Genomic DNA, 19,773 nt, shown 5'->3' on the forward strand with positions numbered 1-19,773 from the left:
CAGGCCTCCACCGCTCGACAAATGCAGAGATCAATGAATTGTCAAACATAAAATCCTCAATTCTACTGCATGTCCAAATCCCATCTCCCTTATATAGGGCAACAGGATGGCCGACGGTGAAAGACCCAAGGTCACACATAGTGACAACAGTAACCGTGGTCTCTGCAATTCCCAAAACATTTACTAGCACATATTAATTACATCTAAACCATTAATTGTTACTAAACATTACTAAAACTTATAATTCACCTAAATAAGCATTTATATTAAATATAACATATACCTATTTATTGGACTTACAGGTTAAATGAGAATTACTTATTTTATTTATTTAACTTAACATACAATTAGGTACCTATTTTATTTATTTAACTTAAATAATTACAATCAATTATACAAAATATACAACAATCCTAGTTATACCAAATAAACCAATGTAGATCTTCTAATTTTGTCAACTCAATATACCTACTCCATTAACTAAGTTACTTAAGACTGAATATCTAAACTTATTATTCACTAACAATAATAAAAAAAGATTAAACTACTAATCTCAAAATCTAAAATTTCAGTTATATGTCAAGTAGCATTCAACCTGTTTATGTCTCCTTCGCAGACATATTATCGGGGGCTATATTTTCTGAAAGAACTCAGATACACGTGTCTAAAAGGTCACAAAATTTGAAAAAATGGTTATAATTCACGTAATTTCTGGATGATATGGCTTAAATATACATCCGGGCTTATCTCAAATGTCGAGTCTCCATGCACAAAAATTATATTTATCTTAGATGCTGAACCTCCCTCCACAAAACATGCCTATTTCACATGCTCAATATTCGATATCCGCATGTGTATATATTACGAATGCACTCGTAATATGATTTATCGTGACCCTTTTATTACATGAGATGTGTCCCAAAATGTATTTTTATAATTATCTTACGGTTTGTTTGTTTTTGTAAATACTATATTTATTTAATTTAAATAAAAAAAATTCTAAATTTCAAGATGTAGAATATAACAAAGTTTCTCGTATATTCTGAACGTGAGGCAGGAAATGGAATATGTAGGTGCGTGACCAAATGTTAGGACTTAATTAGGCGCCCGCCCTCAATCGAATATCGCGCTTTCGCTAAGAACAATTACAAACCAATGTTGTTGATTTTGAAAGAAACGTTTCACCGATGTCACCCTCGTCATCATCTTCTTCCGATGCGGAATTGAGTATTGGAGAGAGGGCCTTCTCCGCCGCCGGTGCTGCTGTCATCTCCGCCATCATCGTTAATCCCCTCGATGTTGCCAAGACAAGGCTGCAAGCACAGGCTGCCGGGGTTCCCTATCCCTACCACTACATCTGTCTTCAACCAAACGCCGTTTGTCAATCTCTTTCAACCTCTGCTGCCGCGCCGCCGCCATGTCATTCCGGCTGTAACCGCTATAAAGGCACGCTAGATGTCCTTCACAAAGTTGCGCGTCAGGTTAGTTACTACCTCCAATCTTATAATTTCAATTCAATTCAATTAAATTTGCCTTAATTGTTTGATATAACTGATAATATCATCGCCAAAAAAGGTATGATAAAAGCTATGTAGCAAACACTGAAATGGATTCGTTTTTGAATTGAAGTTATTTGTATTTATCTGGTACTTTCCATGAAAATAACTTACTATAAGAGGGTTCACAGGAGTGAATTTATGCAGGAAGGGTTTATAAGATTATGGAGAGGCACAAGTGCAAGTTTAGCATTGGCTGTGCCAACTGTAAGCTCCCTTTCCTTTTGGAAATCCGTTTTCTCCTTCATACTTTGCCTACAATCTGTTTTGTCCAACACATAGTTACATGCTAATGGCCTCATATTTTCCTTGTCCAACAGGTTGGGATTTATATGCCTTGTTATGACATCTTTCGCAACTTCATGGAGGAGTTTACTACTCAGAATGCTCCAAACTTAACACCTTATGTTCCATTAGTTGCCGGATCAGTTGCACGTTCATTGGCTTGTGTTTTGTGTTATCCTGTAGAGCTTGCAAGGACACGCATGCAGGTAGTTGATTTGAAATCCTTAAATGTGGATTCATTGCATGATTTTGCTACAGATTCTTAATAGCTCCTCTAAAGTATTTGAGTTTTTTCTGTCAAGCTGAATTGAATTACTCATCCCCCCCCCCCCCCCCCCCCCGGGCTCTTCTTGCGTGTTATATATCTCTCTGTTTAGGCATTTAAAACAACTGGAAGTGGGAAGCCTCCAGGGGTTTTTAAGACATTGATTGGAGCCATCAACCCAATCAGGGGTACAGAGAGACTTCAAAGTTGTAAGTGTTCTTCTGGCATCTTTCTCTCATTTCATTCTGAGTTAATACATTTTATGGTAGATTTTTCCAACATGTCTTTTACAAAGGAGTTCGTATGCTGTTACTGTTGCACATGATTATATCTGTTATAATTTTTGTTACCTCAATTAATAATTATTGTGGTTTTGATTATGTTTTTCTAACAGTACATAGATACCGTTATTGGTGGACTGGCCTTGGAGCTCAACTTTCTCGCGATGTTCCTTATTCTGGAATTTGCTGGTTAACCCTTGAGCCAGTAGGATTTCTATATTCAATGAATAAAATGTATTGCTTATTTGATTTATTTTATTTTTGACCATACAGCTTCTTTACAGATAAGGAAAAAACTTCTTGGCCTTGTGGGTGATGAAGCAACAGCAGCCGCTATCCTTGGGGCAAATTTTACTGCTGGTTTTGTTGCAGGAACTGTCGCAGCTGCTGCCACATGTCCACTTGATGTGGCAAAAACTCGACGACAAATAGAGGTGGTTTCCTAAAACTAAGCTTTTAGATGATAACTAAGCCAGGACAGGACCCTGCCTGGGTCAGGCGGGGCCGATTGGCCCTAGTGTTTGGCCGGCCAAGGCAGGCTTTTGGCCGAGTAAGGTCAGGCAGACTGTCCCTAGTGTCTGGCCGGCCAGGACACACCCTTGGTCGGGTCTGACCAGGCAGAGTAGCCCTACAGCCTGGGTGGCCAGGACAGGCCTCTAGCAAAGTCAGGCTGGGCAGACTGGCCCTAGTGTCTTGCCAGCCAGGACAGACCTCTAGTCAGGTCTGCCAGGCAGACTGGCACTAGTGTTTGCCTGTTTGACCAGCCAAGACAGGCTCCTGACCGGTGAGGCTGGGTAGATCATCAATAGAAGTAGTTAACTAGCTGAAATTAGATACAGCACAAATTGCTGGCTAAAATCAAACTTGCAGCATCATTATGCTGATTTGGCTCTTAACTCCAATTAGCTAAGCAGTAGACACAATTAGATATGCCATGTATACAAGTAATACAGACTTATTCAATGATTATTTTTGGGTCTGTGGGGACACTTTTCAAATGTCCGCCTTTATATGCTAATATGTTCATTGGATTTAGAAAATGATGAAAATTTGAATGTAAGTGGAATGCAGCTGGAATATTTATGCATTAGTAAGTTGTTGAGGTTTGGTTTGTCTCAGACAAACCTGTATAGTTGCATAATTGACCCTCTTTAATGCATGATGATTAAAAATTATTCTTTGCATTAACTTTTCGTAATGGTTTGCTGTAATTCTTTTTCCCCGTCCTGATTACTAATTTTTATTTTAGAAGGTATGCATTTAATTACTGCACATTAATAATGAACTCATAGTTTGAGCCTTTGAGTATTCCATGTTCTCTAACATGATCCTTTTTGCATTTTCACAGAAGGATCGTGAAAGGGCATTAAAGATGACAACAAGAACAACACTGATAGAGATTTGGAGGTAGGTGCATTTTTATAAGCTGATGACTGGTTCCCCATATCATTACATTTAGCACATAAGCTTTGGACTGACATTGGAACATTTCTTCTTGGGACAGGGATGGAGGATTGAGAGGGCTATTCACAGGTGTTGGTCCCCGTGTAGGCCGTGCCGGTCCATCAGTTGGTATAGTTGTCTCCTTCTATGAAGTTGTCAAGCATGCCTTGCATCGTAGACAGAAGACTTCATCGTAACATATACTTGCATTCATCATTGAGTCTTATTTGCTGGAGTGGTTCAAAACTTCGAATTCTACTTTTTGAAGCTATAGCGTAATAGTGTAGAATACATCAAAGACACCAAACTAGATCCCAGAAGACCAAAGATGTTTCTGACATATCAATAAGTTAGGGTCAACTGGCAAAACAGAACATGCTGCAGTTGGCACCTCCTAATAAGTGATGATGGAATGATCCATTAATTGTCCTCCACATGCATAGGACTTTCTTTTGGATACAGGGTTTTTAACATTTTTAGTTATTGCATTTGCAACGTTTTTTTAAAGGAAAGTCAATAAAGTGCCTATGTACAATTTGAGACCATGAGTCGGCTTCTAACCGGAAAGTGATAAGCTTGCAGTGAAAAATAGGTGGTTCTCTTTTCTTTTTATAGAATAAATACTACGAATTCACAAAATTCTTGTGATAGTACATCTTTGTCACGTTATCATAAATCCAATTCATTTACTGGCCGAAAGTTTAAGATCTGGAAATCTGTTTGTGAATGTTGTAGAAGATACAATTTTTCATAGACTTTGTTCTTTTTTTGTTGGAAATTTTGGTGCAGTGGCCTTCATGTAAAGTTGGTAGTTAAAGATAATTTAGTTGAACATGTTAAATTATCAAACAATTTTTAACTATTAATTTCACATGAAATTAGCTGTATTTGAGTTTCCAACTCGTTTTTCGTCAATGAAAAAGTTTGTTCTAAATGAGACACATATGGACGATTTTGAAGTGGTAGCATGCGTTTGAATTTGGAAGTAGTAACATTTAAAATTTGAAGCTGGTTATTTTCCAATGTGAAATATTTCAAAGAGCAAAAAATGTACGGAAGATCATAACCTTTCAACTATATTATGTTAGATTTTACTCTCTTAGATTATGCTGATGGATTTTTAATTATTTTAATTATAAACATTGAAACGATCTGAACGGTATTAGAAACTAAAAAAGAATAAAATTAGCATCGCATCAAACACATTGATAACAGCCCCTGCATCAACAATTCAGCCTAAGAGCATGGGAAATTAAAAACCATCGATCCCTACTATGTTCACTTTCTATGAGGGTAAAAATACAAGAGTAGGGAAACGGATAATTCACAAATTGTAGAAAGAGGTATTAAGAGGGTGGATGAGGTATGTGAGAACCAATGCCACAAGCATAAGCACGTAGGCAATTCCTTGGTCTATTGAAGTACCTGTTTAATAGCAAACGCATTAATTAATAACAACATTTTTCTAACACGAAATTCCAAATGCAATGCGTTTGAAGGCAACCTTACACTCTATGATATGCCTAAGTTCAGAAATCAAATGAAAAAGGAGATAAGAAAAAGGGATAGTCACCATCTCTGGTGGGAGCAGGTGCAGGTGCAGGAGAAAGGGATTGGGCTTCAATAATAGCTGGTTGAAAGATGGCAAGAAGAGTATATAAGGCCAAAACACCTGACGAAGAAGAAGCAAGAGCTATGAGAAATGTCATTTTCTTTTCTTCTCTTCTTGGGTGCTTTCACAACCAATACTGTCAAGAGAGGCTGAGACAATGTGGAAACTTCAGAACCCCAAAACCAAGTATCAATTTGATACTATGTGATTAGCAATTTAGCATACACTGATATGATATCACATTTATATAGAAACTCAATTGTAGTGAGTGAACTGATTTGGTAAATACTTGAGTGTCTTTCTTCCTTCTAATATGGGGACCACTTACAACTACGGCACGTTCTTTTGAATTGCCGCTAACAAGGGCCATGCGGTAGTTACCTCTTCTGTTTTCCCCATCAGTCAAACTTATATTAGAATATTCACCGAGTTTTCGTTTACTCTTGATTTATATTTCCTAAATTGACTGATTTTGATGTAGTCTTTTATGTGTCTGTTTAAGAAAAAAGTATATAGCCTAAGTTGCTTTGGATTCCCTGTTTCCTCCGCTTTCTAGCGTTTTGGCAGTTTTGACCCATTTTTCTCTTCTCTTAAATTGGTGGTCAACTACTTCGGTTTATTAACCTTAGGATGGATCAGGGTCGGCAATTAATGTTGGACTGAAATTTTTTCCAACCAAAGCTGCAAATGAATAACATTGCAAGTGGTATCCCGAGATATCTCTGTTCTTACGTGTTCTTCACCATGTAAGCAAAAGGAAAGACTCTTTTATATTCTCCAATCTGGTTTATTGCAAAATGTTGTTTGAACGTGAAAATACACCATAACTAATGGCATGTGTAACGGTGAACTGAGCAGTGAACATGCAAGGAGAAACATGCCACGTGCCCATAACTCACGATATGACCTTTCGGGAATGAATCACGCCACCGAATCCAAGTATTCAATATTCTTGCAGAGTTGCAGTACATTTTGGGAACTATATTTTTGTACATATAACGGTTAGGTTTCTAAATAAAAATACACGGGGTATTATTGGTTCACCATAATAGAATGGATTTCTTTTTCCTTTTTCACTTGAAAGTTGGAATTGAAGTCCCTTTCGAAATTTAATTATTTAAGAGACAAACACCACCAATCACGGTGTTCATAATCGAGGAACTCAAGACCAGTTCAAGAGGACCGTATAATATGCAAATCTGAATCACGTAAATCTATGCACCACATCAATTTAAATATTTCAACATTCATTCGAAAGTAGCGATCCAGATAATAAAATGTGATTCCTAATTTCCTAAGCATCAGTGATCAATCAATCATATAATATATTCCTAAAACGAATTAATACAGTGAGAGTCTGTACTAATTCTCGCTTGGTTGGATGTCCAAATGATTATCAACAGACCATACAAACCAAAATTATCACACTGCAAACCATTGAAGCCCCAAAACAGTTGAAAATGCTCATTTGAAACCTCTCCCAGCTTACATAAAGTCTTCAGTTCCCTCCCTTATAGTAGTGCCTGCAATAATTTGGTTCAGGATTGTGAGAAGTATCTTTAGACATTTGTTGGCCTCTTATTTTGCACTACAAGGAAGTGTATGCGCGGGAACGCATGTGTTTATAAATTATCATTGACATTGTATTCTTCTCCCCAAGTGTAAATTGTTGAATGATTTTACAAGAAGTCAAATCCTAAAAAATTAACTGACCTTGGGTTGCGTGGAGTCTTCACACTACTAATATTGGATCTAGGGATCATGTAGCACTGCCTTCTGCTGTTAGCATATTGTTCATGTCCTATATAAGAAAAATAAATAAATAAATAAATAAAACCATTTGCAATATGCTACATGAACTTAAAATTGGAAGTTGGCTAGTAGAGAATCAACCTCAATTCCCCATTTGACATAATCTGGGGACTCACAGGCCTTATATTCATCAACCAAAGCCTCAACTTCATCCCTTGATTCATCAAATTCTGAGAGGTCATTATCCTGTACATTTTTCACTGATATTAGATTTGAATAACAAGAATCTACAAGAAGGTGGTACAAACCAAAAGCATATTTAACAGACGCAGCAGTGTAGTTCAAAAGACTGATCAGATTGTACACATGAAATTGGCACTTACAGCAAACATTGGGAACTTCCGGTAGTTATCTAGAAAGGCTTGTTTCTTTCTCAGCTTCTCGTACTGGCTCAAACACCTACTGAAAAGATGTCGGATGCTAGTATGGTTTGCCAACATAAGACCACTGACCTATAAAATGGATGATATTATGTTATTTCCTAACTGATTTCTTGTTATCTAACTTCAGACTATTAAGCATTTTCAAAAGGTATATTGGTTTTTCTCCAATACAATCACATAAATTGAAAGAAACATCATACACACACATAACAACAACAACAACAACAACAATAACAAGAGAGAGAGAGAGAGAGAGAGAGAGAGAGAGAGAGAGAGAGAGAGAGAGAGAGAGAGAGAGAGAGAGAGAGAAGAGAAGGGGGGGGGGTTTGAAAACTTGAAATTAAAGAGGTCATACCCGGTGTGCAGTCTGAATATATGGTGACTTTCTAGATAGAGCAACCTATCAGATGTTCAGGAAACAAGACGAGATCATGTGTGTAATATAAACGAGACAAATTGATGCAGCTGCTAAAAGCCTAAAACTTCAATTTGCACTGCCACAACACAAGAGAGAGAGAGAGAGACCTGAATACTTGCAGGACCCCACTCAATAAAGTTCACTAGCTTTCTTTCACGAATCCTCTGTAAACTTTCATGAACCTAAATCCAGAGAGATAAACTGTTAAAATACTTGTATAGAACCATATTTTTATCTATGAACAAGTCAATCAAAGCAGGCTGCACCTACAAATTTCATTTATCAGGGGGAAAAAATCAGAAAGAAATGTCATTTTAAGTTTCAAATAAGCTCATTTTAAATTCTCAAGGATAAGGATGTTTAGACAAAACTGACTTTCACAAAATCGCTCTCACTACTTTTTTAAGAAAATTTGATCTTGGAAAGCAAAATTTATCACAAGGCCAAACAGCTAGATGACTAGCAATTCTTATTTTTGTTTTTCTATTGTTTTAATAACAATTTCACTTTGCAAACCGACAATATCCAGGAAATGCTATTAATGCTGCTTATCATACCTGAGTTGGGTCAACTTCTCCTTGAATGATATTCAGAATTGATATATATTTTGCTTGGCTGGCATCTTTCGTCCGAGCATATGAAGACACCATAATATTCTTTGCCTGTCAATTGAATTAATGTTTTAGTTGGTAGAACACATAGGAATTTTGTTTGACGCTTTGTTCATGTAGTAATTATACCTGTAAAAGTCTTCTCATAACATCGAGTACAGTGGTTTTACGAATTACATTAGCCTGCAAGTAGATATCATCAAACTTTTAAATGTTTCATTGAAGTGTAATAGGAAATCACAATTAGGCAGCAACTTATCTATATCCTAATTAAATTACAAAAGGAGGGTAAAATGGGAAGAAAGAGGAGAGATAGAGTGTGTAAGATAGTGAGATTAATTCAATGATTCTCTGTAAGATTCTTCAAGTCCAACAAGTTAACAACAGAAAAATTTAGAAGACATTAACTAGACTAATATTTTATTCTTCAAAGATAACTTATATAAGAAAAACAGATACAATGGTCTCACCTGACGCTCCACTGTCAAAGGGGTATATCCAGTCATTAGAAAATGGCATCTTGGCGTGGGAATCAATGAGGCAAGAAGACCAACCAAATCATTATTCATGTATCCCGGATACCGAAGAGTGGTTGTGCTGGCAGACATCACTGTAGAAACTAAGGAATTAGTTTGAGCAAATGTTGGGTTCGACAAATGAAGCCGTTCCACAGCAATCCTATTCAATGCAGTATTGTCAAGAACTACAACACAATCCGCATTAAGCTTTAGTCGCTTGAGTGTTAACAACGAATTGTATGGTTGCACCACCACATCACTTGTCTCCATTTGATTAGGAAACACACTGTATGTCTGAACCAATTTTTTGCTGTAGCGATCATTCAGGGTCTCCAACAAGTATGAGCCCATACCTGCATTCAAGTAAGATAAGCAACTAGTACAAAAGCAAGGATATTTTAAGAAATAATAATAAAAAAAGGTACACCACTGAGAAGTACTTGAAAAATATCCAGTCTTCTCTGCTATGAAGTAAGTTCAAGGATCATCAGGGAACCCAAACATTATGTTGTACAGGCAAGTTTTTCACAATAACCTAAAAGGTGCAGACTTGTTCAATTTCTTTTCTTAAGGGTGAGATTAGTTTAACTTTTGTTTGAATGTAAACTATGCATCAAGGGCAAAATTAAGTCAAACATTTCACAAATCTTTAGCTTTTCAGATGAACCAACTACACAAATGCTCAATAACAAAAAGGAATAAAAGATGGATCCTATGGGATTTTTTAAGATAGAGAAGAGATGGAAAGAAACCTGAGCCTGTTCCTCCAGCAATTGAATGACACAGAACAAAACCCTCGAGACTGTCACTGCCATCTGCTTCTCTGTCAATCATGTCCATTATGTCCTCTTCAACATTCTTTCCCTGATCAAATGCAACAACAACAATAGCTAAGCATTCTTTCACCCCACAAAATTAATACTTGCTATAAACTACTCATAAACAACGAGACGAAAACCAATCGCAGGAAGCAAGAATCCTCAGTTCTAGGATGATATGCATGCAAATCATGATTGTGGGACAATGTTATGACTAGTAGTGGCAAACCTGATGGTATCCACTAGCCCAATTGTTTCCTGCACCGCCTCCGTGGTCTGAGACAAAGATGTTCTCATGGTTGTAGAGATTACGATAATCACTATTTTGAATGCCATTAATAACTCGAGGCTCCAAGTCGATGAGCAGAGCTCGTGGTATGTAATGCTGATCATCAGCCTGATAGAAGAACACATCTTTCCTGTCACCACCCTGCAGCAATTTCACCAAAACAAGTCAACGTAGAACCACACTGCACCAATCACAATCACACACTCCACACTACACAAGTAACATAACCTAACCTAAACTAAGTAACAGTTCAACACATAGAGCAATTATTAGTCACTGAGATGAGATTCCAGTGTGAATTGGAAGTTGTGTGCTATTGATTTGGAAACAAACAACCCGCAGTTCGAATTGGTAAGAAGAAATGATAGCTTGATAGTAAGGTTTTGTAAGAGGGAAGTGAAAAGGGGAATTGGTATGAAGTGAGACCTGAGTGGCGAAGTCTTCGAGGATGCCATCTTTGCTGATGCCATGCTCGAGGCAGAGCTGCTTCCAGAACTCCATGCCAATCTGGTTGCCGCATTGCCCTACCTGAAGCGTTATGATCTCCCGAGGCATTTCTTCCTTTTCTTCCTTTCTTTCTTTCTTTCTCTCCGGAAACGCAACCAACGCTAGGGTTTAGAATTTAGATCGCTCTGGTGGCTTAACGGGGCGGGTGACAGTGACACCCTTTTTCAAAAAAGAATAGGGAGAAGAAGAAAAGGGACAGTAAAATAAGAGTGGCAAAAAAATTAGAAAAAGGAAACAGATAAAGTATTACACAGACATAAGTAAAACCTAAACTACCCGTTTTTTATTTTTGGGTAAAGTATTAATTTGGTCCTCTATCTTTGAGATGAATTCTATTTTAATCCCTAATATTTAAAGTGTTCTATTTACGTCCAAAATAGTTTTGATTTGCATCAATCAAGTCCTGCCGTTAAATGAGAGTAAAATACTTAACGTTGTGTCCGACGTGGCAAATTGGGTATAGTAGCTGCAGTTCACCGTTGAAAGCACAAAAATAAAAAAAGAAAAAGAAAATCCGGTCCAATAAATAAACCCTAATCCCCAAAATTGATGTTCTTTGTCTGCTGAAAATGGCTCCTCAATCTTCTTCCCAAGGTTCGCGTAGCAGCATCAAGAGTCGTGGGAGAAGGAGGACGTGCATTTGTGGAGAGAGACCAGTATTGCAGACATCATCTACAGCAGAGAACCCAGGAAGAAGATTTTGGGGATGCATCAACTATCAGGTGAGTCTCCTCATTTCTGTCTCTTGTTTCAAAATAGCGTTGGGTGTTAGTGTTTGGAGGATCTGAACTGTTTAGTGTCTTCCTTTTGGTTTGGTTGAGAACAGATAGGAGAAGAATGCAATTATTTTGTTTGGGCGGAGCCTGAAGAGCAAGACCCACAAATTCAAAGACTGAAGAATAAAGCAAGTGTGTTGAAACAAGAACTGCAGAAAGGCGAAAAGAAATTTGCATTGGCACTTACTGTTGAAATTTTTGGATGGACAACGGCTGGACTGCTGCTATATGATCGATTTAATTAAGGTTTAGGGAGTTAGCAGTTATCTTTGTTTGCTTTGCTGTTGTTGTCCCTAGTTTGGAGGGAATGTCAAGTGTTTAGGGGATTGAAAAAATTGACATACAGTTAGGGTGATAACAGTGATGTGTTAGTTAAAAGTTTTGAAAGTTGTATGTGTAGACATGTGTTGTAAATATTATCAAGTTTTTGAGTGAAATGAAAAATTATGAGTTCTTATATTTTGACATATATTATTTGGCCCTGTAAAAGTTTAATTCAGTTTGATCTACTAATAAATAGAAGGCTTAAGTTGCCAATTCACATAACTATGCTGCTGAAAATTCATTTAAATCATTAGATAATGGAGAAGTCTTAAAGTAGCTTCTCTTAACCATTACAATATCCAAACAAGCCTTAAATATAACCATGAAAAGATAACAACACAAAAGAGATCAACATGAAACTAGTAGTCTTAAAGTAGGCTGTCTAAAGTATTACAGGGACATCAGCTCTTGGTCATTGCCACTTTCATTACAAAACAGAAGGTAAACACTAAAATCCACTATAAATTCATCCCAATGCTTTTCAGGCCCTAGGTGGAGTTTTTGCCATGAACTTCAAGGTCTTCCTTGATGGGCTAGTAACCGTTGCTGTCGATGGCTGGGGTTGACTGGCGCTGCTACTGCATCTAGCTCTTTTGGAGGAGGTTTGTGACTCTTGAGTCCCTCCAACTTATGCATTGCCCTTCCTCTTTGGCTAAAGTTTTGTTGCTGATTTTGTTGTTGTCTTTGCTGGGTTCTTGCTGGGGTTTGGAGTCCTAGTTGTGCGAGCACTTCTCTTGGCTTGTGGAGCTGCATTATGCTATAAACAGTAACAATAAACAGTGACATCAGGGGATTGTGTTCCACAAATTAGGTTCATTAGACAGTAACAACAAACAATCACATATAAGGAATTGTGTTCAAATTGACAACAACAAATTTACCTTTTTTGTCGAGGCCTCCACCTTACGTTTTCTAAGGCAGGTTCTTTTGTTGTGACCAAGTGCAAAACAATAGGAGCATTTTTGTTGTTGTCCAACCCTGGATAATTTAGTCAGTGGTCCATTCTTGCGTGACTCATCACCAGTCTTGTTCCTGCTTAGTTTTGGGCACCGTATTTGTTTCCTAAACATTGGTGGCAGCACATCATCGTTCTCAGTCCGGGCTCAGAGATTTAGTCCATTCAATAGGTAGATTACATGTTGATAGCAGTCTACGTAGGTCTCTTTCTTATAGCACTGGTTCACATAGTTCTTAACATCTAAACACATTTTCTTAATGCAACTCATGGCATACTCACAAGGGTAACCTGTTAGTTGAAACTTTCTACAGGAGTACTCATGTAACTTTAAGTCCACAACAAATTTGTCTCTATTACCCTGACTGCTAGACACCTCATACTTGTCCCTACCCGCATAGATGGCCAACCACTCCCCACCCTTATCAAACTCTCTTTCAATTTTCTTGTTTATTTTTGGCAAAATTTCTCCAGCATATGTAATTATACTTTGTCTGTTATCAGCCCACCTATTCATTAGATAAATCCTAATATCTTCTAATATAGACACTATGTGTTTCTCTCTAGCCTCTACAATAACAGAATTAAAACACTCACACATGTTGTTTACAAGTGTATCAACTCTAGGAAAATAATTAAACTTGGACTTGCTCCAATACTTGGTAGGGATCTCCATGAGATGATTATAAGCTCCTTGATCAACCAACTGAATCTCCTTCATCCTTCTCTCCCACTTTTGGACATATGTTGCCTTTGCAGCCTTCCACATAATTATTTTCAGCTGAACACCTGGGAACCTTTTTTTTGAAATTGCTATATAAGTACCTGACACAAAATCTGTGATCTATGCCAGGCAGCAAATCATCAAAGGTAGGGATCAATCCCTTGGAAGCAGAATTTAAAAATAGCACAACAGCACAACATGAATTAAAGACAAAATCAATTACACAAGTTCAGGTGAGTACTGCTTAGATTGAGGGTTATCTTTTGTTGGTCGCTCATGAATGTACACCATATGATCTTATCAACTCCCAAATCATCACACAGATTCAACAAAAACTATGCCCACGAGTCTTTTGTCTCTGCTTCAACAACAGCATAGGTAATTGACAAAATCTAATCATTGGGGTCCCATCTAATGGCCATGTTATCCCTCATTCCAATTCTGGTCATGTCCATTGCATCCTTGTCTGTGTGAAGCATCCTCAGTCCTACATCTGTTTTATCTTTTAGAGACTTATACCACATTACAGTAATGTTCTCTGCCACATATCCCTGTTCGACCACTATCTCCATGGCCTCGAACCTACTCCATATATCTTCATCACAGTAGTCCACTATCGAAGTCTCACCCCCACATAGTGTAAAGGTTCACCATCAAACTAAAACTTTTTCCCATGGTGTATCTTGATACTAAAATAACTCATTCTCCGAATAATCTGTTAGACAAGCATAATAGACTTCATAAAATTCTCACATTGATCAACAACAGCAGAAATGCATAAATGCAATCACTAGGACAAAATAAAAACTTCCAAAATAAAACAAGAAACGAATATGAAACTATAAAAACAAAATAATCACATATCAACATGCATCATTACATATCAACATGCATTAAGATAAAAAAAAAACAAATGGGTTGAGGAGATTTGATAAAAAAATACCCGATATGATCTTCTTTCGGAAAGGAAGGGTTTCAAACTAACTGCTTATGTGGACCTTTAACGTTACTGAAGGACAATGTCACCTCTCTAGCTGCGAATCGCAACCCTTGCATGACGATCGGTAGGGGACTAAAGGGTTTTTTTCAGTGTAAGTATGCGTTCTGTCCAAAGGCGGGAACCATTACACGTCTATTAACCCCTGTCCCCTCTCCTTTGCCACGTCGAACACGACGTTAGGTATTTCACTCCCACTTAACGGCAGGACTTGATTGATACAAATCAAAACTATTTTAGATGTAAATAGAACACTTTAAACGTTGGAGACTAAAACAAAATTCACCCCAAACGTAAGGGACCAAATTGGTACTTTACCCTTTATTTTTATATTAATACTTTTGGTTATATATATTAGATTAATTTATTTTGGTGTTTTTTTTATTTTCCAATTTAAAAGACTAGTAGATAAATTTTCGATAAAAGAAAAAAAAAGTATAGTACATATATAATAAAGTATAAATTATTCTTTTTTATCTCTAATGTACTGAATTTATTTAATATTTAATTTAATTAAATTTTATTTTTAATTTTAAAATAAATTTTAATTTTATTCTTTAACAATATCAATTTTTTATGGTAGATAATTATTTAATTTTTTAATCATATTTAAATAAATTACTCTTGATCACATTACTTTCATTTTAAGTAAATTTATTTTTTAATGTTACTCTTAAAGATTTTTACTCGTCATAAAATACTTGTAGAATGAGTAGTAAATAAATTTTGAAAAAGAAAAAAAATAACATGGTACATGTATAATAAAATATAAATGACGTATTTTTGTCTCTAATGTATCAAACTTCTTTTAATGTTTAATTTAATTAAATTTTATTTTTATTTTTAAAATAAATTTAATTTTATCATTTAATAATATCAATTTTTTATGGTAGATAATTATTCAATTAATTTTTTAATCACATCTAAGTAAATTATTCTTAATCGCATTACATTCATTCTAAATAAATTAATTTTACTCTTAATCATGTCACTTTTACTCTAAGTAAATTTATTTTTAATTAACTGTAAAATTAAAAAAATAAATTGAATAATTATCTATCATAAAAAATTGATATTATTAAACGATAAAATTAAAATTATTTCAAAATTAAGAATAAAGTTTAATTAAATTAAACATTAAAAAAGTTTGGTATATTAGAGACAAGAAAATAATATTTATACTTTATTATATATGTACCATAGTTTTTTTTTTTTTAAAGTTTATCTATTAGTCATTCAACAAGTATGAGTAAAAAACTTGAATTTCTAATGCAATTTATTTCGTTAAAATTTACTATCATTTTACTTAATTTGGTAATTCTTCTAAAAATAATGTATCATTTTTGTCCCTAATATTTTCATCCTATTTAAATTCCTAACATTCCAAAATTGTTTCAATATCATCCTAACGTAAATTCTGTTAATAGATCACTAATAACATTAAAACAATTTAAAATATTAAAAATTTAAATAAAATTTAAATATTAGGAATAACTTTAGAACTTATTCCTATTTGGGACAAAAATAATACATTTTAATATTATTTTTAGGGTAAAGTATTATTTTAGTCTTCAACGTTTGAGTTAAATTTTAGTTTGGTCCCTAACGTTTCAAACATCCTATTTTAGTCCCAAAAACTTTCAAACGTCCTATTTGAATCCTAAAAAAATTTTAAGCGGGTTTAATGTTGTCCCACCATTAAATTTGACATAAATAATTCACATATTGAAAAGTCAATATCATTCAATTTCAATATGTAAATTAAATTGATGAACCAATGATCATTAATATAAAAGTTTTTTTTTTTTAATTTTGAAGCGTTGAATGTTGATGATTGATTATTCGGATTTGGAGTTTTATATACCAAAAAATTATGGAAAAAAGTGTTATAAGAAAGTTTGGTTATATTTTTTTAACACATGAAAAAAGATATGACTCAACTAGTAACATTATTAACGTCTATGTCACTCATTTCGTTAATTATTAGTGTCAATTTTAAAGATAAGACCATATTAAATCTGTTTAAAACTTTTTAAAACTAAAATAAAATATTTAAAATATTAATGATCAAATTAAGATTCGACTAAACATTGAGACCAAAATAGTACTTTATCTTTATTTTTATTACTCATTTTCAAAGAGAATTCTACGGGGGTAAAAGAAAATCAAGGTCCTTAAGGTAGTGTTTGGTGGAGAGACAGAGACGGAAAGACTGAGACTGAGAGACAGAGACTAAGAGATATGGATTGAAATAAATCTCAGTATTCTGTTTGGTGTAAAATAGGAGACAGGAATTGAAACAATAATGAAACTCTAATTTAATTTACACAAAAGGTAAAATTGGAATTAATTAATTGAAATAAAAATATGTTAGGTATAAAATGTTATTAAAGTTTCAGTCTCTATCTCTAAAAATTTCAGTCCCCTGTGTCTCTACTTTTTGGAGGTACTGAAATACTGAAATTTTAGAGACAGAGACAGAAATTTTAGTACCAGTCTCTGAACTAACAAACACGATACTGAGTCTCAGTCTTTCAATCTCTGTCTCAGTACTTCAAAACAAACGCTACCTAAAAGACCGAGATCTTTATGCAATTTTTTTAATTATATTAAATTAATTTAGAATTAGAATATACTTTTTTATTCATTTGTACATGTGATACGACTACATTTTACTTCTTTCACTGTCGAAATGACCATTCTACCCTCCTTCACATAAATAAATCTCTATTATATTTAATTTATTTCTCAGTTTTTTCATTTTTTCGACAAATCCAATTGCAAATTAAAATTACATTACGTAAGTGAATTATAATTAAATAGCCCCTTTTATATATTAGTGATACACAACTTTATAATTTAAATAGTACCTTTCATATAATAATGACACATAATTTATATTAAACACTTGTCGAAAAAATCATAGTGACATTTTATAAATTGAATAATCTATTACACTAGTTTTTATTCTTATTTATCCTATTTATATTTAAAATCAATTTTATTCTTATAATTAGACCCAAAGCAGGTATATTCATTAGATTTTTATATTAAAAAGGTTTAATTATTCTGCAGGTTCCTATAATTTCATCGAATTTTTAATTAGGTCTCTATACTTTTTTTTTTTCAATTGGGTCCTTGTACTTTTTTTTTTCAATTAAGTCCCTACCGTCAGTATAACGTTTAACATAACAGAATATTCTTGGTAAAAAAGAATATTATTCTCATTTAACTGGAGTGGATAGCTGAAGTAATATGAAATTTTCCCAAATACCAAAAGCACCCCTCACATTTCATCCTAAAGGAAAAAGAAAACCCTAAGTTGCTCTCATCTCATGTGTCTCCTGCGTCGGTCGGTCGGCGGCGTCCGTGTCTGGCATCAACTGCAACGGACGCTTGAAGATGTGCTGTCCGTCGCGTCCTTCTCTCTGCGCCGGTCTGCTCTGCGTTGTTCTGTTCGGAGGTGTTCTCCGCTGCTTGTTCGTCCAAGGTGTCGCCGCCCCTCGCGGTGAAGACCCTTGCCTGGCGTCGCCTCGTCGCACCGTGCCGAGCCTCGTAGCACCTAGTCTCCCGTCCCCGTGTTGTGCCTCTGCTCCATCTCCCTGCACTCAAACTGTCTGCAAACATGTAACAAAAAAAAGCCTTTTTTTTTCAGTTTTAAAATTTGATGTTTATGCTAATTTTATTTTTTTTAAATTATAAAATTAGTTGATTATGTATTTGTTGAATTGATTTCTGGATTCTTTTGATTTAATGGTTTATTTAGGGTTTACAATATTGATATTTATGTATAGGAATTATTTTGATTTAATGGTTTGTAATAGTTTAGTTTTGTTTCTCTGAACAACCTTAATTGATTTGGAGTGTTACTCTCAAGTTTGCAAATTGCTTTGGAAGATGCATAATTCGATGGTTCTTTTTTCATGTTTGGGTTATGGAATTAAGCAAGATAGGAAGATGTATCGCAAGATTTGAGCTAGGGATTTATGTTATGATAGTTTCCATGTTCAAATAATAAATTGTGTTGATGGTTTCAAAATCATTGCCTTGCTTCTTTTTCATGTTCTGGATGTATGCTGAATTGGGATGACTTCTGCTTCTGAATTATATATCATACGTTGCAGGGTTTGATGCAAGTTTTTCAAGAGATGATGCTAGCTATAGAGCATAGACTATGCTTGAGGCATCTGTATGCCAATTGCAAGAAAGCATATGGTGGTGGGACTGTTTTGAGGGACCTAATTCTATCAATAGCTAAAGCTATATATGTGGAGAAATGGGAGAGGATGATGACTCAGTTGATGCACATCAACCATCAATTCTATGAGAAGTTAGCATCATTGGATCCAAAGCTCTGGTACAAGAGCCACTTCATATTTTTTGCTAAGAGCGACATGTTGATGAATAACATTTCTGAAGCTTTCAATGATAGGATCTTGGAGGCAAGAGACAAGCCTATACTTACGATGTTTGAGTGGATTCGATGTTATTGGATGTCTCGGTTTGCTGAAAAAAAAGAAGAAGGCTGAAAAATATGAGGGTACAATCATGCCTAAACCCAAAAAGAGGCTTGATGTCATTGCTATGCGAGCTATGGAGTGGCAAGCAAGATGGGCTGGAGGATTGACATACGAAGTTTCTCATAAGAACCGGATGATTGTAGAGAGGTTTGTGGTTGACTTGTTGGCTGGAACGTGTAGCTGCAGATTTTGGGAGTTGTGTGGAATGCCCTGCCTGCATGCTTGTTGTGCCATATTCGAGAAAGGGGACAATTCAGAAGACTATTGCAGCAACTTCTATAGCCCAGCAGCCTATCTGGCGACTTAGGGTAAGTTAGTTTCTCCAATCAACGGAGAAAATATGTGGCCGAAAGTTGAGTGTGATACCATCATACCTCCCATCTTTAGAGTGAAGCCAGGAAGACCACGGATGGTGAGGATCAGAGAACCTGATGAGAATCGTTCTCAGACAAAGCTTAGGAGGACGGGTACATCTGTTACATGTAGCAATTGCGGATAATATGGACATAATAGAAGGCATTGTCCTAATCCAATTGTGTCAGGTATTTTGCAAATTTGAATATACAAACTGTTGTTTTACTGTTTTCTTTTCAAAATTATAGGGTGTTTGATGTGTCTAGTAGATTAGGTTGTGATATCATAAAATATGTTATGTGAAAATAAATTATAAATTATGTTG

At 35.4% G+C, this 19,773-nt stretch overlaps 4 protein-coding genes and 1 pseudogene across 4 annotated transcripts; 2 read left to right on the forward strand and 3 right to left on the reverse strand.

The window, feature by feature from the left end:
• Positions 1-1,001: 1,001 nt before the first annotated feature.
• Positions 1,002-4,545, forward strand: LOC107645720 (Mitochondrial substrate carrier family protein). Its single transcript, XM_016349803.3, has 8 exons — positions 1,002-1,481; positions 1,704-1,763; positions 1,877-2,047; positions 2,219-2,315; positions 2,501-2,592; positions 2,672-2,821; positions 3,736-3,794; positions 3,892-4,545. The coding sequence occupies exons 1-8, from the start codon at positions 1,188-1,190 to the stop codon at positions 4,025-4,027; spliced, it is 1,059 nt and encodes a 352-aa protein (XP_016205289.1). The 5' UTR covers positions 1,002-1,187; the 3' UTR covers positions 4,028-4,545.
• A 481-nt stretch (positions 4,546-5,026) lies between these two features.
• On the reverse strand, positions 5,027-5,656 carry LOC107645721 (arabinogalactan protein 41-like). The gene is made up of 2 exons (XM_016349806.3): positions 5,404-5,656; positions 5,027-5,255 (listed from the first exon to the last, which is right to left on the reverse strand). Exons 1-2 carry the CDS (start codon positions 5,537-5,539, stop codon positions 5,155-5,157), a joined length of 237 nt encoding a protein of 78 aa, XP_016205292.1. The 5' UTR covers positions 5,540-5,656; the 3' UTR covers positions 5,027-5,154.
• A 1,011-nt stretch (positions 5,657-6,667) lies between these two features.
• LOC107645719 (tubulin gamma-1 chain) lies at positions 6,668-11,034 on the reverse strand. Its single transcript, XM_016349802.3, has 12 exons — positions 10,718-11,034; positions 10,232-10,432; positions 9,937-10,048; positions 9,137-9,537; positions 8,796-8,849; positions 8,613-8,717; positions 8,163-8,237; positions 7,993-8,037; positions 7,578-7,706; positions 7,336-7,440; positions 7,156-7,243; positions 6,668-6,965 (listed from the first exon to the last, which is right to left on the reverse strand). Exons 1-11 carry the CDS (start codon positions 10,844-10,846, stop codon positions 7,202-7,204), a joined length of 1,398 nt encoding a protein of 465 aa, XP_016205288.1. The 5' UTR covers positions 10,847-11,034; the 3' UTR covers positions 6,668-6,965; positions 7,156-7,201.
• Positions 11,035-11,367: 333 nt separating this feature from the next.
• On the forward strand, positions 11,368-11,819 carry LOC107646390 (uncharacterized). Its single transcript, XM_016350577.1, has 2 exons — positions 11,368-11,520; positions 11,625-11,819. Exons 1-2 carry the CDS (start codon positions 11,368-11,370, stop codon positions 11,817-11,819), a joined length of 348 nt encoding a protein of 115 aa, XP_016206063.1.
• Positions 11,820-12,550: 731 nt separating this feature from the next.
• On the reverse strand, positions 12,551-13,622 carry LOC148554772 (uncharacterized; annotated as a pseudogene).
• Between the last annotated feature and the right edge of the window lie 6,151 nt (positions 13,623-19,773).

Source organism: Arachis ipaensis, chromosome B6, assembly GCF_059453495.1.
Source record: "Arachis ipaensis isolate K30076 ecotype BB chromosome B6, ASM5945349v1, whole genome shotgun sequence".
NCBI lineage: Eukaryota > Viridiplantae > Streptophyta > Magnoliopsida > Fabales > Fabaceae > Arachis > Arachis ipaensis.